At 36.7% G+C, this 17,749-nt stretch overlaps 4 protein-coding genes across 10 annotated transcripts in view; 1 reads left to right on the forward strand and 3 right to left on the reverse strand.

Moving 5' to 3' along the window:
• The window catches only part of LOC109545286 (Ig-like and fibronectin type-III domain-containing protein 2), a 75,294-nt gene that overhangs the window by 19,703 nt on the left and 37,842 nt on the right, over positions 1 to 17,749 (forward strand). For 5 of the 7 annotated variants that reach the window (XM_019915875.2, XM_019915872.2, XM_019915881.2 and 2 more), the window contains one exon: positions 14,426 to 14,459. The exons of the other annotated variants lie outside the window; for them this stretch is intronic. The gene's annotated coding sequence lies outside the window, so the exon portion shown is untranslated. The remainder of the gene's footprint in view (positions 1 to 14,425; positions 14,460 to 17,749) is intronic. 7 annotated transcript variants of the gene reach the window in all.
• On the reverse strand, positions 9,360 to 10,319 carry LOC109545294. Its single transcript, XM_019915892.2, has 3 exons — positions 9,935 to 10,319; positions 9,752 to 9,866; positions 9,360 to 9,695 (listed from the first exon to the last, which is right to left on the reverse strand). Exons 1-3 carry the CDS (start codon positions 10,048 to 10,050, stop codon positions 9,489 to 9,491), a joined length of 438 nt encoding a protein of 145 aa, XP_019771451.1. The 5' UTR covers positions 10,051 to 10,319; the 3' UTR covers positions 9,360 to 9,488.
• Positions 10,431 to 11,390, reverse strand: LOC109545295. Its single transcript, XM_019915893.2, has 3 exons — positions 11,006 to 11,390; positions 10,775 to 10,889; positions 10,431 to 10,717 (listed from the first exon to the last, which is right to left on the reverse strand). Exons 1-3 carry the CDS (start codon positions 11,119 to 11,121, stop codon positions 10,547 to 10,549), a joined length of 402 nt encoding a protein of 133 aa, XP_019771452.1. The 5' UTR covers positions 11,122 to 11,390; the 3' UTR covers positions 10,431 to 10,546.
• Positions 15,223 to 17,276, reverse strand: LOC109545291. Its single transcript, XM_019915890.2, has 3 exons — positions 16,890 to 17,276; positions 16,570 to 16,830; positions 15,223 to 15,866 (listed from the first exon to the last, which is right to left on the reverse strand). Exons 1-3 carry the CDS (start codon positions 17,072 to 17,074, stop codon positions 15,290 to 15,292), a joined length of 1,023 nt encoding a protein of 340 aa, XP_019771449.2. The 5' UTR covers positions 17,075 to 17,276; the 3' UTR covers positions 15,223 to 15,289.

The raw sequence follows: 17,749 nt of genomic DNA on the forward strand, positions 1-17,749 counted from the left end.
AGTTTTATGCCCGCTTTTAACCGAAAACCCACCCATTCCTGTAATACCTTAACAAAGCAAATATTACGGTCACTAACAGCCTCAACATTAAATAAAGTTCCTCAACTCCACCTACCAATTACATGAACTTCCGATATGTACAAACACAATGGGCAAATGTGCCTAAATGCCGAGATTTTGCTGTTAGGATGAAGCATTGTTTGCAAAACTGTAAATAGTTGCATATTGTGCTCGCATCAAAATATGCTGCGTAAAGCTGTACAAACAGAAAAAAACAACGGCAGATATATGGGTAAATATCGGAAAATGCGCTATTGATATTGATGAACTTTTCAATTAAAACTTATTGAAACAAGCAGGGCTAAACAAGATAATTTGGGCAACAATTTGCTCGAATAATCAAGAGTGAAAAAGTTTATTGGTTTAATTATTTTCGCTCGAATAAAATCGCGCAACATGCCAAATGGTTTTGGTTGTTGTGCATATTTGTATGATTCATGTGCATTTTTAGATTAAATAAATTTTTTGAAAAAAATCGTCAATCCTTGGTAACATTTACGTTACTCCCAATTAGGTATATGGGACGTTCATCTCGTACGAGCCTTGACTTTAAACTTAAGAAAAAATGCAATAACGTATGCAAATTGACTAGTTAAGGTGTCGTTTGTAGTTAATGCACGTGTCCGCCCCATTTATTATAAATCATATTGTGCGCATCAACCTTGGGCAAATTTATTGGGCAAAAAAATTGCATCTGATGCGGTACTTGATTATTTCTTATGCAAATTGTGCTCGATGAACAATGCGAAAAACTCGTGGGCTTGGCGGAGATGTCAAATGGTTCTGGGTCAAGGAGGAAGATGCATTGGAAAAGGACCATCAGCTTTTGAAAATTTTGTTCACTTCATGTGTGATCAGCGTTTCCCTTCCACACCAGTCCATTGATTCTGTCGAAATTTAAACAGCATTTTATTCTGATCAGCTACTAAAGCGTAGCGATGGAACACAGCAATTATCAAATCTCAACAGTGTAAATCTTGGTTAAATGATAAATGTGGCAGGCGCTGACCGTATTACCCAATTAAAATTAATCACACACGTCTTTTGTGCTGCACTGAGGCCATTGTTTGCCCACTTTAGTCCCTAACTGTTTAACTATTAACTTTTATTATTGTTGCCATTTTAAAATCCATTTCATTGCTTCAATGATTTGTTGCCACTTGCTTTTTTAGGGGCTTTGAAAGAACTTGCGGTTTTGTAGGAACAATATTTTCTAGAAAAGAGGAAAAATGTTGGAAAATCATCAAATTAGGCCTCAGAATTTTGCATTGCTGGAGATTAAAGATTAGGAGTTTTGAAATATTTGCGGTTTTGAAAAATTGTTATATTTTAGATCAGCATTTACAAGATTGCGAAAACTTCAAGTTATGAGCGATTTCGATGAGTTTTTTAGGATTTTCAAGCGTTTCCCATAAACGGTGAAACTTTGGTGTTGCTACTTGCTGGAGGCTAAAAGTTGCGGGTTTTTACAAGATATCTGCGGCTTTCTGTTAACGTTATATTTTGGGCTAGCATTCACATGGCGAAAAAATGGAAACTATGCGCGATTTTACTGAACTTTTCACAGTTTGCACACTCAAGTGTTTCCTATAAACGGTGGGAATTTCAGGTTTCAACTTGCTCATAATTAAGAGTTATCGGTTTTGGGGGAAGAAGGTGCAAATTTGTTAAATCCGTCTATTTTAGACTAGCATTTGCAAAGCTGGCAAAAATTCAAATTGTCTTTGATTTGAATGAGTTTTTCAGGTTTTTTTACCCTACTGTTGTTAATATACTGTGAGAATTTCAATTTGCTCCTTATGCACAAGGAGGTTTGCAAGCAACCTTGGTGGCAAGGTTTGAAGTTCGGAGTTTTGAGAAGAAAACTTGTGGTTTTGAAAAAAAATCTATTTTAGACCACTGTTTACAAGCTTGGCAAAAATCTTAATTACTCGAAATTTTAATGAGTTTTTTAAGGTTTGCGTATTCACATCTTTTCTATAGAATGCGCAAATTTCAAGTTGCTATATGCTCGAGGTTGAAAGTTATCGGTTTTTAACGGAGGACTTGCGGTTTTGTGGAAATATTCTGTTTAACACTAGCACTAAGAAGGTTGTGAAAAGTCGGAATTTTGTGGAATTTCAATTAGTCTTCCATAATTGGCACATTAAAGTGTTTTTCAAATACTGTGAGAATTTCAGGTTGGTACTTGCTCGAGGCTAAAAGTTACCGGTTTTTACGGAAGAACGTGCAATTTCGTAAAATCCTCCTATTTCAGAGGAGCATTTATGAAACTGGAAAAAATTCACCAACCATTACAAAGTTGGTTCTAGTGAACAATTGATGCAATTTTTATGAGATTTGTCAGACTTAACGTAAAAATCTTCCATGGAAGATGAAGCTTAGCCGATTTTCCTAGTCAATAACATTTAACTTCTTTGAACGGCTTCATATCAGTGTGATGAAAAGAAGCAAAACAACAATTCTTATTACGTATTTAAGCAAGGTTATCCGTGACAAAACCACGGTCTCCATTTACATATTGGGAGCTATTAGGAAAGGTATTTGACCCGAAAAGCAAATTAGTCTGAGACGTAAATCATACCGGTATCGTTCCTCCCGTTTTTAATCCAGACGTTCAGCAATTGGAAAAAAATGTCTGCAAGAGAGAAAAACATCGACAGCAGGGGAAGAAATCTACTTCCATTTAATGGAAGACGTTAGGAATTGATGAGGGCACCGCTTCAGCTGGAAGAATAAATCGGTTCAATTTGCATAACTGCTCTGTTAAAAACCAACTAATATCAGCAACTTGTTGCATTAGTCGTTTCCAACTCAATTTTTAACGCAATCTATTGAAAAACCTGCATTAACGATCGGGTTAAAGGCTTAAAAAAACCGACTGTTTTCATTGTTGCTATKKTTTATTTAGCCGGATTTTYTAAGCAAAGACAAATAAGGAAGATTTTCYTGTGTGGMATCAACCGAAAACAGRAAAGACTCAACTTAATAAATCTTGAAATTTGCCTTCGAAATTCGATAAATTCACGAAATGTTCACTAATTATTTCTTAATTGGAACTAAGTGATTKAGCTTTGGATAATGCATCTGGGCGTTATTGATAATTCGAATCAAAGCGGGAGCTTTTTCGGATTAAAGTGTTCCGTGAGTCTTGGTTACTCTTTCATCGCTTTGCTATTCGGCTCTTTATTGAATGATTTAGGAAATTTTCTCCGTGAAAAACTGGAATATCTCACATATCCCCGAACACAGATCACCCTTTTCAAGAAAATTTACAGAACAATAAGTTTTAACCAGTTTTAATATGCATTTGAACAACCTTAATTTGACTTTTCATGATCATCGCTCATCAAATGCCATTTTTAACATCAGATTAAAGTGTCCTTTAGCAATAATTATGAACCAGCCAAGCCAATTACAGTGATTAGTTTAAGAGTGGACGTTGGCTATTAAAGTAATGTACAATCTTGTTAGAAGATCCATTAGATGGAAATGCTGCGATTCCTGGTTGCAACGAATACTATTTGAACAAACTCATTTTGAAATTGCACAAATCCTGCTTATACGACCATTAAGGGGAAAATATTTGGCTGCAAGGCAAATTGCTATATTGAAAATTCGCTGCGGAAAATTTGCAAAGTACAGTATTGGAAATGTGTTAATTAATCATTGTTGTTTAACTTGCGTTCACGATAGGATTACTTGAAAAATCCTATATATTTCATAACTAGTCATTAATTTATCGCTGTTGGAAAAATTACTAATTACCTTTGAATGTGTTTAATTAGTGTTCGCCTTTAAACATCGTATAAACACAGAATTTTTAACACCATCAGTAGCAAGTGGAAGCATTTAATCAAGGCATTAAAGAACGATTGACCTGTACCAAGGATGACCACCTGTTTAATATTAAATATCTAGCTAGACTGGTGAATTAACTGGATAATAAAAACACTTCCCTAAGAGCCTGCCTGAATGGTTTATTGCTTACCACTTCGGTGCCATTGTARCTAATTGTTATGTTAAATTGCTTTTGAATATCAATTGAAAAATTAATCATGAGTTAAGGAATATTGATGGCAACATTTACCAGTAATTGTTCCTTTCAGAGTATGCTTTTTATTTTGCTTTGCCACTTAAACTTCCTCCAATTTCTGAAGCTTTTATAATGAAATGCTGATCAAAGCCCATTTTGTGTTTGCCATTATTCTGCATAATAATCTTGAGAAAACACATCTCCCTTGTGAAAATACACTGTGAGCAAAATCAACACCAACTTTATAATTAATGAACTTGCAGACGCATTTTCTTTGCTCTGCTTTTATGCTTTTAACTGTGAATTCGATGTCAAAATCATACAGATAAATATCTATTCATTGTCCAAATTTCCATAATTTTGCTTTTAGAACCATATAAGATTTTCGCGTAGCTTACACTCGATGATAATCACCTTTTATAATCTTGGCACCATTTAATGAAGATTCTTCATGGCTCGTCGAATTTACAATGGAGCCAGTTATCTGGGGACGAAATTTTCTTAGAGGAAACTAAGTGAAACTAAAAGTTGAAACTGATATTACCGGTTTATCTCGCTATCCAAGTGAAACGCTGTTTCAAACTTATCACGGAGCCGCTGAACTGGAATAATAATAATCGTTTGAGAAACTTCCACACTGAAGGTAATAGAAAGAACCATGAAAGAACTCCAGATAATTAATGTGGAAGAGAAAAGAAGGAGGGAACTTGTCCTTTAATTGTTACATAAAGTCGATTATGGAAGAAGTGTGTTTATTTTGTTTTTGCGGTTAGCGGGTTTTAAGAGCGAACTTTTTTGACCAGAATTCACAATGCTGGGGAACATCTAAATGATTGCGATTTTAATTAAATTTTCGGGGATTTTTCACCGAAGTATTTGCTTGAGAACGTTCATTTTTTAGGGTAGATTTTGCAAGTCTGACAAAAATTTACAAAAATGTTGTTCAAAGGTAGAGTGAGAATTTCCTTTTGCTCCCCGAACCGGATTTAAAGTCAGACGATTTTAATCGGTAGCGGAAAGTTGTTTGAAAATATCCGTTTTTAGACTAGATTGTGCAAGGCTGTCAAAAATCTAAATTTAGTCCAATATTAGTGGAACTTTCAGAATTTTTCAGCTGATCTGTTTGCTTTAAATCTTAAAAATTTCACGTTTCTACTTGCTCTTCATTAAGAGTTTAATGCATTTTCGGGGAAACGTGCAGTTATGTAAAAACGTTCATTTTTGCACTAGATTTTGCTAGCCTGACAAAAGTTTAAATTTTGTCTAATTTTAGTGAAACCTTTAGCATGTTTCCACTGAAATGTTTGCCATTTACCTCGATAGTTTCTTGTTCCTGCTTGTTCTAGATCAAAAGTTTAGTTCTTTTCACGGAGAACTTGCAGATGTGTAAAAACGTTCTTTTTTTGACCAGGATTCATAAAGTTGCCATAATTCCAAATTATGTGTGATTTTTTAAAACTGTTTACAAATTTTTCAAAATGATGAGAAATCCATTTTGATTCTAGAGCGAAATTGAAAGTTACGCGTTTTTGAAGTTAGCAGACCGTTTTTTGAAAAGTACATTTTGCAAGGTTTGTAAAAATTGAAATGTGGTTGAAAATGGAACTTTCAGTATTTTTCAACTGATCTGTTGGCTGTAAATCGTAAATATCTCATTTACTTACTTGCTCCAGATTAATAGTTACGGTCCTTTCAGGGAGAACTTTCAGTTCTCAGAGTAAAAACGTTACTATTTTTGACCAGAATTCACAAAGATGGCAAAATTCCAAAGTATGTACGACCAAAAAATATATGTAAAAAAGTGCCACTTAATTTTTTTGTGGAATGTTGTGGAAAGTGCGAATTTTATTTTGCTCCCCGAGCCGGATTAAAAGTTAGACTTTTTAATTCATTTTTAGACTAGATTTTGCAATGCTGGAAAAATCAAAATTTTGTCCAATACAAATGGAATTTTGAGAATATTTCAACTGATCTTGTTGCTCTAAACCCTGAAAATTTCATGTTTACCTTGTACTTACCATGTTACTAATGTACTCTTGATTAAAAGTTTGATGCTTTTCAATCAGAACTTGCAGTTGTGTAAAAACGTTCATTTGTTGACAAAAATTCACAAAGTTTCCAAAAATTTAAAGTATCTGCAATTTTACTAGGGTTTTTGAGGGGTCTTCCACTTTATGGAACGTGAGACATTCATTTTGCTACCTAAAACAGATAAAAAGTTAAGCAGTTTTACATCAGAATTCAGAAAGTTGGCAAATTTCCAATTTAGGCTTCTTTATAAGCATCTTCAGTGTGTTTACACTCAATTTCCTTCTATCGACTGTAAATTTTTTGTGGTGCTACTTACTTCTGAACATAAGTCAATACAATATCACATAATACAAAACTTTCACTTTCAACGTTTACAAGCCTGGCAACATTCAGATTTCTGCTCAATATCAGTGAAACTACCAGGAAGTTCAAACTGAAGTCTTCGCTATCGACTGCGAGAATGTCGTAATTCTGCCCGTTTTAAATCAAAAGTTGCAATTTTATTAAAGAGACTGTGAGGTGGTTGGAAATCTTTGATTTTTAAATCAACATTTACCCGGTTGGGAAAAATCACAGTTTGGCGCAAAATCAATAGAACTTCCAGGACATTTTTACTGGAGTTTTGTCTATGTCGTGTGAAAAGGTCATGTGTCCAGATCCTCTGAGTCGAAAGTTACGAATTTTTAAACGCGAGCGTGCATTTGTATTGTAGCCGCCATTAACTCCATGTGATTTATTACGAAATTGCCAGTATTAAGGTTACTGATAACGCTTCTAGAGTTTCTTAACCCGTGGAAACCATTAGCCGGGTTCACTTTTGGAGGCTTTTCACCTCTGGAAAGTTAGCAACAAATTCCCGGATGCGAAGTTTGCTTAGACTCTTCCTCACTCTCAACGCGAAATAGTCGAAGAACGTGCGGCGAGACTGCAATTTATTAATGCGGAGGGTGCATTCCTTTCACGTCTTTTAGCAGCTTCTTGGCTCTTTACATCGGCAAATTAAAATTCACAGTCGATTTGCCACTGAAAATAACATTTTAATTGGTGCAACGCCGGCAATGAAATCTTAGTCATGGAAAGCATTTCAATTTTCTAGATAAGAGTCTGAAATTGTGTGTTGTAATGTAAAAGTATTAAATAAAGTGCCCAAAGGGAGCCCAACGTTAATTCTCGCAAATGTATTGCACAGATCGTGGCACGGACAATAAGAAAGCGGGATAATACGTTTCCAATTTTCCAGCCGGAATTTCGAATTCGAGTAAAACTCTTTTGTAAATTACGGCAATATGTGCCTGCCGCGAGACGGATGAAAAAGATTACGGGAATCGCAGAATAATACTTTGCCAGCTCGACTGTATTGTGTTTAAATACTGTATTGTGAGAATGTCGGCTCTATGCAGCATGTCTGAACTATCTTCAAATTGCGAGGAAATTTCCAATGAGGGGCGCAATTTTAGTTTCATTTAATAAAATGAAATAGCACACAGAACAAGCAAAAGCTTGTTCTTTTGCTGTTTTTTTCTGATCTGAAAAGTTTTGGCGACAATAATAAAAAATTACCATCTTCATGATCAAACGTGATGTTCTAATAATCAAACTGAAGTGAAAAGCCGTTTGCCATTTAATTAACAGCGAAAACATCGGCCACTTCATATTTAATTATCAAAGTGCCTTAGCGGGAACGTTTGCAATAAAACGGGGCAACTTTCGATTTTTTCCTTTTCAGCCACAGGCGTTCAATACCACAAATTAAATTCCATAACGTGCTGGGCATTTGATTAGAATTATCACTTAATTCAGAGGAAATGCGAATAAAATCAGCATTTTCTCCTGTTGAACAGTGGCTAAAAAAGTGTTTTTTTTTGTCCAAAACAAACTAGTAGTGAAGATTTTTTATCTCGAGCAAACTTCTCTAGTTGAACCACCTCAACTGGTTATTTAAAACCATACCAAACATTTTTATGCATTTAATCTGCTCCTACCACTAATAATTGGACATGCTTAAAGCTTGCGTTTGCGAGTAAATTAACCAGCATAAAACTTAAATGTGTATGAAAACAGAAAAGAGGAATCTTAACAGCGCTTAGGGGTTTAAACCTAAAGCTGAAATCGAATGAGCTGCTAATATTGAGAATGAGGCGCCCGTCTATTGTCGTCGACATAAGACGTCTTTTGTGCTGGTTTTTCTCGGCTTACGTTCCACCCTTAACTATTATACCTGCATCTTCCATCGACCTAGTTATGGAAATATTCCTTGAAATTTCTGTGGGGTAACAAACATATGTGTGCTCTTTCAACGCTCTTTCTCTAATTCTCTAATTAGCCAAAATCGACACTTTCCAGTAGTATTTCGATAATACGGCAATTTCCGATGTCTGGAATAGTGTGCAGTTCCGATTTAACACTAAGTCAGCGTGAGTTGCAATTTGCGACCGAATTCAATGTACATGGGTGGCAATGAATGAATTCAGATTTGTTGAGTGAATGTTTGGATGCTGAGGTGAATTGATTATGTGGTTTCCCTATTGACGGGGCGAATAATAACGGTATCCAGGAAAAGCGCCGCATGTGAACTAAATCGTCCGGAATCGCTTCACAATTGCCGGTAAATATGCAAGCACAACCAATAGATTGTAGATTATGTTGATTATGGAAAATATCACTGAGTTTTACTTATATGACCGGAAATACATGGGAAAACTTCCGAAGTTTTTAATTTCCCTCGAATTTATTGTCTTCATGTGGCGTGAATTAGATGGATTTTGTTTCACTCGCAAAACGAAAAGCTGAAAAAATTGGAATTAAGTCGATTTTATTGAGACCAATTGAATCTTGTAGAAAATAAATCGTTTACTTTTTTCGAACTTCCTATGCTCAAAATAATTGATTAAGCTTGAAGAAAAGACAAGTACAATTGTGATTTGTGCTCGACCAACTTGTAGTTCATCCAAGTTTTTCGGGAAATTTTACGTGTCTGATTTTCGAGTTCTACTTAAGAAGTACAGTAAGGAAACGATTTAATTTATTTTTAATATTTTAATTTATTTCAATAAAATGGACTTTATTTCAAGATTTTTGACCAAAAATCGACATTTTATGCGTGTTTTTTGACAGCAATGAATATTTTTCGTCCTAAGAAATTTCCCAATATACACACAATTTGAATCTACCGGGTGTTTTTCCAACATTTCACAAAACGATTCATCAGGTATTTTTAAAGTAAAAACTATAATTTTATTCTCAATCCATACGTTTCTTTATTTAGAAATATTTATTGAATGATTAGTGCTTGAACATCACAGAGTAGTTCTTATAATAAGTAAAATATAAAGAAAAGTCCGGAATTTTTTTGTTGCGCAAACTATGTGGCAGTTTGATTGTAATATACATTACTAGAAGTTGTAGTCGTGCTAGTAGTCGTGGTAGTAGCAGTGTAATAGACACTAACTCGGAAATCAAATCCTTTACTCTTTTGGGACTCCATATAGAGTAAGACGTAACGGTATCCAACGCCGCCGCCTTGAATTGATACGTAGCCGCCAACGTCGTCATTTTCCTGGTTTAACACCTAAATTTTTCAAGAACGTTAAGAATACTTTGCAAAAAAAATGCAAAATTTCTTACGGAAATACACGTAATATCACCATCACTGAAACCAATCTCAGGGATTCTAATGGTTTCCTGTTTCACATGCGCCCATTCCGCTTCTTCTCTTACTTCTTTGTCATAAAGAGCCACTCTAGAGTTAATAGATACAAGAAAACGTAATTTTTTCCAATAAATACTAGCTTTTTTAAGGGTACTTACGGATTACTTCCTGGATTCAAGCAATCATCGATATAATGATCCATAGAACTCACGAAAACTGAACTTCCATAGACCACAAAAGCCAAAGTTACCAACAAAACCGCTAATCTGTACATTGTGCAACAATTGGAAAAAATCAATCGAATAACGACGCGGGTTGTTTAATTGCGGGTTTTTTTCCAAACGCAGTGCTTTTAAGCGGCTCTTTGGAGCCAAATAGCAGTCAATATTTGCATCAGATAAGACATTGATTTGAGTGTTTTTTTCATTAGCGAGGTAAACGACAATTGCAGCACTTGATATACCGATTGTGACAAATCACCTAATTACATGAAATTAAACGTGTACAGAGGAAAATTTTGAAATCTATTTAAACGAAAAACGCAAATTGACACCCTCAGATGCTGCTTACAATATTACGCATGCTGTTTGCTATAAGTATATTCCAATTTTAAGTTCTTGTGAGAAGCGCCGAAGATCCACAAAAAAGAACAAGTCGTTTTCATTTATAGTTTATTGGTTGATTGACATCAATACTGAAAATCTCATTTATCGGAATTCTCGATAAGAAAATTCCGAAAGATTTGTAATTACATTTATTGATTATAATTATCACACTGTTACATCCTTAGCTGTGGTAGCGTTGTTGTAATAAACACTAACTTGGAAGTCAAAGCCTTTGCTCAATTGGGATTTAAAGTGGAAGGTAACGAATGTGCTTCCAACGCCTCCAGTCAAAACACTTACATATCCGCCATTTTCGTCTGTTTCCTGATTGATTACCTAAAAGTACAAGATTCCATTTTTTCAATTTTACATCGATTTTGTGGTTGTTCTTACAGAAATGCAGGTGATTGGACTGTCGGTGAAGCCACTGGTCGGAACTCTCACAGTATCTTCTTTTGTAACTAGCAGTTGACCTTCTTCTCTGACCTCTTTGTCGTAAACAGTTACGCTAAAATATAGACAAAAAATCTGCAGGCGAGAAAACTTGCTAGTCTTGTCATGATATCAATTGCACTAATTTCCAACCTAAACTAGTTTAATTGAGTGCTTGAAACTTATACTTACGGATTGCTTCCTGGATGCAAACAATCATCGTAGTAATGATCCTCCGATCCTATAAATGCTGTAAACCCATTGGACGCTATGGTTAAGATTAATGACAAAACTGCTAGTTTATACATTTCAAGCCTACTAAATGAGACGAATTGGCAAAAAGTACACTGTGGCTGACTGATAGACTGATGGACGTTTTATACATAAATGCTCCAGACAGTAATTGAAAAACGTGCCCTAAAACAATCAGTTATCGAGTTGTTATCGAGATTTTTCAAAAAATTGTAAAAATGTAAGAAAACAGAAGTTTTAAGAATTGGAAAAACATTATTGACAATTTATCAGACACCATACACTAGAACTAGTAGGCAAACACTTCAAAACTATCTTATCCAGATAACGCATTAATAATTCTTCCGGATATGCAGCAGACAAAATCGAGTGGATGTGATTTTGAAGTACACCCTCAAACACTGTTTTGATCAATCAATGGATGTTTTCAAAAATGTGTAAGAACTATGGAATTTTTGTCCGGTTTGCATGACAAGGATGTGAGAAATGCAGTGGATCCCATTCACAAACCGCGAGCATCCGAATAAAAACACACGTCTGAAGATGTAAGCCACTCGTGCTTGAGAAACTTCAAGAACTGTTTTTACGACCGAAAAACTCACCAGTTTCAAGCAATTCCCGCAATAGTCTAACTTTTGCGATTGGAAGAGATCATAAGCGAATAGAAAAGTCGCTCAAAATTGCCCAAAATGTTCGGTAATTTTGAATAAAATCATCTAGTGTGTCAACTATTGTGCTCCTTGAATTTTTCGCTGCTCGGCAATAAACAATTTTCCCAATCTTTTGTCAAATTGGTGCATTTTGACCAGACTCGCAAAACTGTAAATTTTTTCAGCAGTGTATATCGAAACCAACCCATGGAACGAACTGAGTGTTCTGACATACGTTGAGCTGCAAGTGTGAGAGAAACAGCATGAGTCAAATGGGGCCGACCGGGGCTTGGGCGCTTCCCAATCTACACTGTAGGAAAATTGAACTGTTTCCAAAAAATTCAGCCCGTGATTATTTAAAGCGTATCTAAAACTGGAATTGCTCAATACACTTGAAATAATACCGGGAAAAAAATCGAAGTGCTCAATACGCCTCAAGTAATGCACAGTATTCATTGATGCATCGTGATGCTGATGAAAAACCACATTAGACGGTTTTTAAGCGATTCGATTCTTAGCCGACGATATAATCTTGATTGTACACGCAAACACTCATTGAGCTACTCCAACGACGGTGATTCCTTCACAAAAATCCATGAGAGATAATTATTGGCCAATTAAAAAACTTAGGAATCAACCTTTTTCGGGCCATTGATCGATTTTGTGTAAAATCCTAATGCACCCCAATTATGTGACAAACTCTTAGAAACTTTTTAACACCTGAGGTTCAAACTCGTAATTGCCCCCGATTATATTTGAAAAGTTTTCAGAGGGGCTGCGATATTGGCGATTTCCCCTCATCTACGAATACGGAGCAAATTCGAAGTCATTGTCTCCGATATAACACAGAGTGGTTCTAGTTCTAGTTTAGAGAAAAACCAGTCTTGTTCTTCTTAACTGACTAAATCCCTCGCTTGGTGATTTTTTTCAATCGCCACCCTCAAAGGCAGGCAGATTATAAGGTTAGGGCTTATTTTAAACCGCATTGTGCTCTTTCGTCGCCAACAAATCTGTTGCTGCGAAAGCTGTTTCCGTAGCCGCAAAATTGAAAAATTCTACACTTTATTGATATAATATATATCTTAAAATCCCATCTTTGTAAGTAATCCTTCGAGAAAGGAGGATCTACCACGCGAGTCATCTTTTATGTATTTTATGAGTTTCGGCTTCTTGCAGAGTTAAATTCGCCAACTCAAGAAAAATAAGGTTTTATAGTATGTTTGATTTTGTAATTTCTAGAAAATTTTGCTCTCGTTTAACTTCAAGTAAATAATAAGTTTTCGAAATTATAGATGCAGGTCTATCTGTCTTACTTTGAATTGTTCCTAGTCATTAACGCTGTTTGCTCTTGAAAGCAGCAATACATTGAAAAACACGTGTTTATCCCATTTCGCGTTCAGCAGTCGCGCGAATAAATTTAATATAACTGGCTATTGACAGAATTAGATGAGTTTAAATAAGTCTTTTGATGCGGGAAGCAGAAAAACAGCCCATAAATTCCGTTCTATCTTGCTTTTCTCGAAAAACATGTTACTCTTGGAAACCGGCTTTCGCCTGCTGAAAAACGGCCATCATTTTTCAGCGAAGCCGACTTTCCTGTAATTCATTTTTTTATGTTTTTCCTGTCGGGAGACATATCTCCGCAACACCTCACTACTTTTGCCTCCCAGAGATATTAAATTGCGTTTTTCGGTTACGTTTCTTATATGAGCCACGTTTGAGGACTTACTATGTCTCTGCGATTTATTGCAAAGCTTTCCGTGAATTATTAGTTTTACACCATCCACTTTTTGATAGAGTTTTCTTGCCCAACCTGAATACATAATCTCTATTAAAATTTCTCTATATGAAATCGTTCTGGTGTATAAAAAAAAACTTTTTGGATCAAGATTAGTAGGTACCACTTGAGATAGCAATTTTCACTAATAATCAGCGGGTTTTTGGGGAAAAATTTACAGAACTACTTTTCATTTCTTTAATTTTCATTGAGTTCAAAATTTCATTTTTTTGCCTCTAAAATTTGTTTGAAATCGACTAATTTGAACAGAAAATTTTGAAATCAATGTGCTGAACGCCCATTAGTTCCATCCACTATTAAACTGCGTCGGAATAAACAAAAATTTCGCATTCACTTTGTGCTTTGAGGGTGATACTTAAGAAAACAGCAGGAACAACAACAAACGCGTATTTTTATTTGTTCGTGACAACCTTTGTAAAATTGTAGCAGTTTATACATTGCCCGAAAGCCATTTTAATTACGCTCTTTCATGTCTGGACGGTTGCAAGGGTTATTTTAAATTGCATTTTCCTATTTGAGCGTCGGCTTAAGTAGCTGCAAAACCCTACAACGAATTCGATTTTTTCTCAGTTAAATATAAATTAAATGCCTCGACATGTGGATTATCTGGCTGGTTGGGACTTGCCAAAGCGGACTGCTTCAAAGGAATGGCAGGCGTTAAACACTCGTCCAGGCTTAAGCTCAACTTGAGATCATACAGAGGAAGAAGTTTGCTAGGCATCAAGGAGAACGTGAAAAATTTGTGATTCAGCTAGGATTTTGTTTTGTCAAAGTACTGCACACTTTTGTTCCAAGTTTATATTATTTCAATGTTTGCTGCTGCGAAAGAATCACTAGATATTTATGTTCAGAGTTATAACAAATCATCAGTGTTATTTTATAAGGTGAAATAAAAGACACATTTTTTTGCAGATCAGAACTTGGAAGCACTGTACCTTAGACTTTGGTGAGTTTGAAACTTTAGAATCGTTAAATACGAATCAAGAGCATTCTGATGACTATCGCATGTTTTTTTTTAACATTTTTACTTAAACCCAGTCATGAGCGTATATTGGGTAGTAGTCGCCCTTTATTTTTTATACGTATTTTTTGCTCCCGTTCCTACCAAACGCTCTCCTCGAGCAGCCCTCCCATCTTTTTGATTTCCTAATTAAATTTATTTTATCGCCAAATCCCTGCCCGGAAATGTGATAAATGTCCCCAGCTATTCAAGGGGGAGATCTTTGTGTAAATCGCGAATAAATGACATAAATTTCCTAATAAAAGTACCGCTCGAAATGATCAGATTTATCATGAAAGCAGCTTACGGGTCCTTTGTACTGAGTAGCAGATTTCGACCTTTGTTGGCCTAACAGATACTGGATTTGGTTAAATAAAATAAAAATTCCTGGCTATTGGTTATACTCTTCCTAATTTTGTCCATAATTACATGTATTCGAGTTGAAGTATCTTTTCTGTGAATCTTTGAGAGCATTGAGTTTATATTATTCCGGAAATCCCTTGAAAACACCGCCCGAGGTAATTGTATTAATATTGCCGGTAATTTAGATTTTACCCTCAAATTCCAGGTAAACTCATTACTTTGGCCCCATTTCTATCATGCCGTACTTTCAACGGAGGGAGCGTTCGGCGGAACTAAATTATGTCCTTCCGACTGCTTTTTAAACAGACTCGCTCCCTGAAATCGGCTGACAAACATACAAACGTTATTAATTTGTTAATTGTTTATTAAATTTTAATTAGCATCGCACACACCAGAAGCTTTAGTTCATTAGTTCAGTCCACTCCATCAGAATCTGTTTTTGGAAAATCATCTTCAGATAAATCCGTGGGATTCTCATTCTTCTCCACTATTGTCGAGCGCTTCACATTCGAGCCAATTCTATCCAAGGCTGCATCGAAAATGTACCTAAGTGAATATTTAGCAATGCTGCTGGTTGTAGATATTTTTGGCGCAGCTGAAACCCCCAAATCATTGCCGCTGGTATCGAAATCCACGTGCGGAATCACCGTATTATAATCGATAGTAACCGCCTTCTGCCTATCATTGTCCTCCTGCTCCCCATTTTCCGATGGTTCTTCAAATTCGCCTTCGTCTAGATCTTCGAGGTAAGCAGCATTCTCGAACTCAATATCCTGCACGAAATCTTCCCGATTGTCATCTGCCATTTTCTTCATTATTTTACGCGTGTAGTAGCCCTTATAGGCCGACTTAATCAAGGTGGCCGCCCTATTAGCTTCTTCATTGGTCACTCCGGTTTTCCTGTAGAGGTGAATTGCACTTCTAGCAGCAACTCGCCAGTCCACCATGCCGGCTAGAAGCAGTTTCTCCCGTTCTTTGCGCTCCTTGAATCTGAAAAGGCAACATTTCCACCCCGTAAATCTGGCTACACTAGAGGCAACTATTTATTGTCCCCCGGTAACGCCGTAAATAGCTTCGAGTATCACGAGTCGACTCGAGGGTCTTTGTTGCAATGCGAGGGAGCGAGAGCAACATAGCGGTCGCCCTGAAAACCAGTCGATCAACGTTCCACCTGCCCGGTATACCGGAGCTGATCGTTAAGTTGTTGAAATAATCATGGATTACACAGTACAAGTGAAGATATAGAAGATGAAGTTACGCGATCAAGCAAAATACTGTACCGTGGATGGCCGGGTATCAAACTCTTTCTTCAGCTTCCAACTTTTATTCACCTCGGTATAACTTTAAATACGGAACAGGAACAAACTAACTTGAAAATGACCGTCAACTTCACAAACAATAACAATAACAGACGGAAAACTCGCTCTTCCGACTCGCGGGGTTTAACCTTTTCTGCACCCGGTCGTTGCTGTCATTTCACTCCCTCCATTGTTCTCGTCGCCGCTTATATAGTTTTCTCCAGGTAACCCAGAACGTTCTCGAAATCTCCAGCCTAGGTGCGAAATTTCCCGCTTGGCAGTGTCATATTTGACAGTAAATGGGGCCCAAATGGGGCTCCCATTTACTGAAATACCATGAATTTCGATCCCCCCAATTCAAACGTGAGTACCCCAGGCCATTTCCGTTACAATACCTTCTATACGCCTGTTGGATCACGATGGCCGCAATTTCGGCCTGTTCCGGAGCCAGTTGAATCTCAGTCAATATACCAGCCACTACATTGTGTTCTTCAGTGTCTTCACCTTCCACTTCTCGGTTTTCTTCGGAATCGATGCTTCTCTTGAAAGTCCTTTGAATGGCCGACACAATGTTGTCGATTTCGTCCCTTGGCATGCCAGTTTCTTCCAGGAAAATCGCCGTTGTTGTGGCCATTTCCGTGAGACTTTCCACCAATCTGGAACGACCAAAAATCTGAAAATTCTGTAGGGTCGATGGGCCTCTAAATGTCCACACCGCGCTGCAACTCGAGCATTTTCTCTTGTAATCATTAAGGCGTCCAGATAGTCTGCTACAAAAGTGTACACGTCCTCAGGCTGACTTCGTAAGACTTCGCGTGATATGTCGCTCATCAACTCCCGAAGTCCATCTGGAATAACGTAGATGTATCGCGCGCAATGTCTTTGCAGCATTGATTCCATTTTGGACCCAAAAATTTACGGATTTTGGCAGTTGTTTGTCATATAGAAGTTAAGTTGAATGGTTTTTGATTTATTTAGATCGTTTGGACAGTTTTCGCTGGCACTCATGGCTAACGTCTTCATGGGTGTGTTCGATTCGACTGCAAATCATCACTTATTAGCACCGAAAACACGAGAATTTGCCGGATTTACGAGTCCAGCGAGTCAATTTCCCCTTAATTTTACAATAAAATATTTCTTTCATTTGCGTGTTGTCATGTTGAATGTTTTACTGTAATTACCACTTTAAATTTTTAAGAATGTTTCAATTTCACATTTCAATGCCGTTTTATTTTGCACAAAAATTCCCCATACCGAACCTGTTTAATCGGGGGTTTCAATGAAATGTTAGTTGGAAAAAATGAATAGACTTGGCTGGTTTTGGCTGTGACTCCTATAAAATGAGAGTGAAATTGGCGCAAAAATAATTTTTCGAACTTTGCCTCGTTTAAGCTTGAAAATTGCAAGCGGTCAACATATATATCAATTTGGAACGTGGCTGTGCACGGACTATCGGGCATCCCTTACAGGCGCGTATGTGTCCGAGCGAGAGAACCGATGCGGGCTACGTTCTCAAATGGAAAAATCAGTTTCGTTTGATTAAAATCGAATCATGAAATGCACACATTCAATACG

The sequence above is a fragment of the Dendroctonus ponderosae genome, unplaced genomic scaffold (assembly GCF_020466585.1).
Source record: "Dendroctonus ponderosae isolate FM_Combo_2020 unplaced genomic scaffold, Dpon_F_20191213v2 Dpon_F_20191213_2, whole genome shotgun sequence".
Lineage (NCBI taxonomy): Eukaryota > Metazoa > Arthropoda > Insecta > Coleoptera > Curculionidae > Dendroctonus > Dendroctonus ponderosae.

What these genes read in the sequence shown, in the direction of transcription:
- LOC109545295 (XM_019915893.2), bottom strand. Translation starts at nt 11,121, where the DNA reads ATGTATAAACTAGCAGTTTTGTCATTAATCTTAACCATAGCGTCCAAT. An exon ending in TTGCATCCAGGAAGCAATCC is followed by an intron (nt 10,890 to 11,005) that starts GTAAGTATAAGT and finishes TCTATATTTTAG; the next exon opens with CGTAACTGTTTACGACAAAG. An exon ending in GTCCAATCACCTGCATTTCT is followed by an intron (nt 10,718 to 10,774) that starts GTAAGAACAACC and finishes TTGTACTTTTAG; the next exon opens with GTAATCAATCAGGAAACAGA.
- LOC109545294 (XM_019915892.2), bottom strand. Translation starts at nt 10,050, where the DNA reads ATGTACAGATTAGCGGTTTTGTTGGTAACTTTGGCTTTTGTGGTCTAT. An exon ending in TTGAATCCAGGAAGTAATCC is followed by an intron (nt 9,867 to 9,934) that starts GTAAGTACCCTT and finishes TATTAACTCTAG; the next exon opens with AGTGGCTCTTTATGACAAAG. An exon ending in GTGATATTACGTGTATTTCC is followed by an intron (nt 9,696 to 9,751) that starts GTAAGAAATTTT and finishes TGAAAAATTTAG; the next exon opens with GTGTTAAACCAGGAAAATGA.
- LOC109545291 (XM_019915890.2), bottom strand. Translation starts at nt 17,074, where the DNA reads ATGGAATCAATGCTGCAAAGACATTGCGCGCGATACATCTACGTTATT. An exon ending in AATGCTCGAGTTGCAGCGCG is followed by an intron (nt 16,831 to 16,889) that starts GTGTGGACATTT and finishes TGGTCGTTCCAG; the next exon opens with ATTGGTGGAAAGTCTCACGG. An exon ending in ATCCAACAGGCGTATAGAAG is followed by an intron (nt 15,867 to 16,569) that starts GTATTGTAACGG and finishes TTGCCTTTTCAG; the next exon opens with ATTCAAGGAGCGCAAAGAAC.